The following is a 3,214-nucleotide window of genomic DNA, read 5'->3' on the forward strand; positions in this document are numbered from 1 at the left end:
TTTCCACCGACTGGGGAAAGTACCCGTCCTGAGGCACCCGGTGAAGATGTGCCTCAGGCGGGCCCCGACATCGGCCAAGACCAGGGCCCATGCTCGACCCGGGACCCCGTCCGGTCCAGGGGCTTTTTTCGCCCCGCCGAGCCGGCGGGCCGCCCGGGTCAGCTCGTCCCCGGACACCTCCCACTCTTCGTTCCAGTCCGGCGGGGGACCCCCGTATGGAAGAAGCGGCGGCCCCTCCTCCGGGAAGAGGGCCCCCACCACATTGTCGAGGAGAGGGGGTTCAAGACTTTCCGTCACCGGGGGCGCCCAGGGTCGCAATCTTTGCAAGATTATTCGGTACGGGCGCCCCCAAAGGTCCTTGTCCAGGGACTTGAGCATGTCCTCCCAGGACCTGACCTTGGCCTTCACAGTAGCTACGCGCAGGGCTTTCCGTGCGACTCGGAAAGCCCTGCGCGCCCTCGTCGCCTCGGCGACGTTCCCCGCCCTTCTGGTCCGCTGCATACGTCTTCTGGCCTGGACGGAGGAGCGCCTAAGTTCGGCTATCTCCTCCGTCCACCAGTACGCGGACCTGAAGGGCGTGGGGCGAACTCGGGGCATGGAGGCGTCGCACGCCCTCTCCATGTCTGCCCCGAGTTCCTCCTCCTCCTCCTCCACATCGTCCGGGGACAGAATGGGTCGAGGAGGATCGTCTCCGCGGGCCCACTCCGCCGCGGCGATGGACGCCTTGAGGGCGTCCTCGTCCATCTTACGGAGGGCCTATCTGCCGGGCCGCCCGCGCTCCCTTTCCCGGCGGTGCCGGAGCACCTCGGGGGAGATGGCGGAGAGGATCACCTCTATGTAGAGATGGTCGGAACCAGTGTCGATCCCCTCCGCCACCCTCAAACCCCCCACCGCGCGCACCGCAGGGCTATTGACCCATGTGAGGTCAATGATAGATTCGCCCTGCGGGCGCACGCAGGTGCTCACCGAGCCTTCATTGAGAAGGTGAACGCCGGTCGACGCCGCCCAGGCCTCGGTGAGCCGACCACGATGATTGGTGACCGGGGAACCCCACGCGCCAGATTTGGCGTTGAAGTCCCCGGCCACCACCACAGGGTGGGGGCACACCGTCTAATGACCCCCGCCACCCTGTCAAGATGCTCCTCGTAGTCGGCCCCCGTCCACCTTGGGGGAGCGTAAAGGGCGACCACTACTAGGGCCCCCCATTTCACCGCTACCAGGAACTCCTCGGCCTCTACGAGCGTCGGCCGGGGAGATTCCTGGCAACTCGTCCAATAGGCTGCGACCGAGCCACCCGGAAACCCGAACCAACGAGTGTCGTCGGCCGGGATCCGGTAGGGCTCGGTCGCCACGCCCAGGCCTGCCCCCCCGCTCAGCGAGCGAGTGGAGGAACAGGTCCTGGGCGATCCTTGTGTGGCCTAGGTTGGCCTGGAGGAGTTTAGACGCCATTTTTATTGGGCGCCGTGTTCACCTCCCCCAGGCCAGCCACCGCCATGAGCACAGGGGCTATTTCCGCCCCCCCCCCCCATGTCTCTCCGCCCACCGTCGGCGGGCGAGTCTCCTCCATCTGCACCTCGGTGAGGACCATTGGGTCCTCAGGTGCAGATGGGCCAGCCTCCTCTCTCCTGGATCTCCTATTGTCCCTCCTCTCCTTAGGGGGAGGGACTACTTGGCCCAACCCAGAGGGCCCCGCAACCGGCTCCTGGAATGCCGGTTGCTGCTGGCCGCCTTCCTGTGGGGAGTGGGAGGGAGGCGAGGTTCGGGCTTTCCCCGCTCCTTTCTTCCCCTTCCCCTTCTTCTTTTGGGAGGCGATACACGCCTCCCCACCCAAACGATGGGTCGCCTCTCTGCCGGCCGTGGAGCACACCGGACACACAACACGCCCGGTGCACTCGGCGGCCCGATGACCCGGGCCGCCGCAGCGGTAACAGACGCCGGACCTATCGACGTCGCTGCGGCAGTGCTGGCGGACATGCCCCTCTTCCAAGCAGCGGAAGCACTGCAGGGGCCTCGCCGCCAACACCTCTACCCGGGCCATCCCCCAACCGACCAGGATGCGGCCTGCCTCCGCGACCTTTCTGGCCACGGCGACGGGACACCGCACCCAAGCGGTTCCCAAACCGTTCGGGGCTCTCTTTATTCCCCCCACCCTGATGTCGGAGGGATCCCTTCCCGAGGCATCTGCCACGGCCGCCGCTATGTCCGCGACCGTGACAGTCCTCCAAATTGTGGAGGCGGACCTCCGCCTTTTTTGAAGGGCGGTCCACCCTGACCCCCTCCTCTCCCGCCAGCGCTACCCTGAGTTTGATGGCCAGGGTGTCGGCTAATTTGTCCCCCTCCGGGCCAGGGACCTCAAGCAGGAGGGCCCCGGTGATGGCCCTCTTGCACCTGAGGTTCTTTATCCCCAGCTCAGAGAGGGGGACCTTGCTCCTGGCGATGCGCATCACCTCGCTGTACTTGCCAGCTGGACAGGTGATGCACACCGCCGCGGACGTTGGCGCCTTTAGGCGCGGAACACCCTTCCCACCCTTTCCTCCCATTACCCCAGATGGATCTGGGGGGGTTTCCCACTCCCGGTCCCTTTCCTGGAGTCCGGGGGTGGACAGTTGCCCCCCTTCTTCTTCCCCTTGGCGGGTTGATTTTTCCCGGCAATAGGGGAAGGTTTAACCCCCCCTGAGATTGGTTGGGTCTGCTTGGCTCTCCTGCCAACCACCTTATTCCAGCCGTCCGACGTGGACGGCTGGGAGGAGGAGCGGGTCGCGACCCCTCTAGCAGGCTGCACTTTTTTCCCGGCCTCTCGTGAGGCGGCAGCGACTCCCCCCTTCTGGCCCTCCTTCTGGCCTACGAGCCCCCTCAGTTTACCCTCGGGGCCTCCCTGGGCACTTTCCTTCCCCTTCACTCGGGGAGCTGCCGGGGTTGAGAGGACCTGAGGCGCATCGCCCCCCCTTCACCTTCTTCCCCTTCTTCTTGTTCTTCTTTTTCGGGGCCTTGGGGCCCCCCTCAGTGGGAACCACTCCCGGGGACCGGGAGGGTTCAGCTGTCCCCCCGTCACGGCCGTTGGGGGGGAATGACGAGGGGCGGCGATGCTCCTCAGCCTCCACGACCATCGCCGATTCGGATCCCTCAGGCGGAGGTACGGGCGGATGGATGCCCATACTGGCAAGCAGCCTTGGGATGAGCTTCTCCACGGCCGCCTCCAGACCGGCATTGGAAG

The 3,214-nt window shown here is 65.9% G+C and overlaps 1 protein-coding gene across 1 annotated transcript in view; it reads right to left on the minus strand.

Moving 5' to 3' along the window:
* Nucleotides 1-756: 756 nt before the first annotated feature.
* Nucleotides 757-3,214, minus strand: part of LOC116853523 — a 6,607-nt gene continuing 4,149 nt past the window's right edge. Inside the window, exons 4-6 of the mRNA XM_032834651.1 lie at nucleotides 2,122-2,554; nucleotides 1,544-2,078; nucleotides 757-1,110 (exon numbers count right to left, since the gene is read on the minus strand). Coding sequence (XP_032690542.1) covers nucleotides 757-1,110; nucleotides 1,544-2,078; nucleotides 2,122-2,554 — 1,322 coding nt within the window. The remainder of the gene's footprint in view (nucleotides 1,111-1,543; nucleotides 2,079-2,121; nucleotides 2,555-3,214) is intronic.

The sequence above is a fragment of the Odontomachus brunneus genome, unplaced genomic scaffold (assembly GCF_010583005.1).
Source record: "Odontomachus brunneus isolate Ranch 3 - 2012 unplaced genomic scaffold, Obru_v1 Obru_scaffold_345, whole genome shotgun sequence".
Taxonomy (NCBI): Eukaryota; Metazoa; Arthropoda; class Insecta; order Hymenoptera; family Formicidae; genus Odontomachus; species Odontomachus brunneus.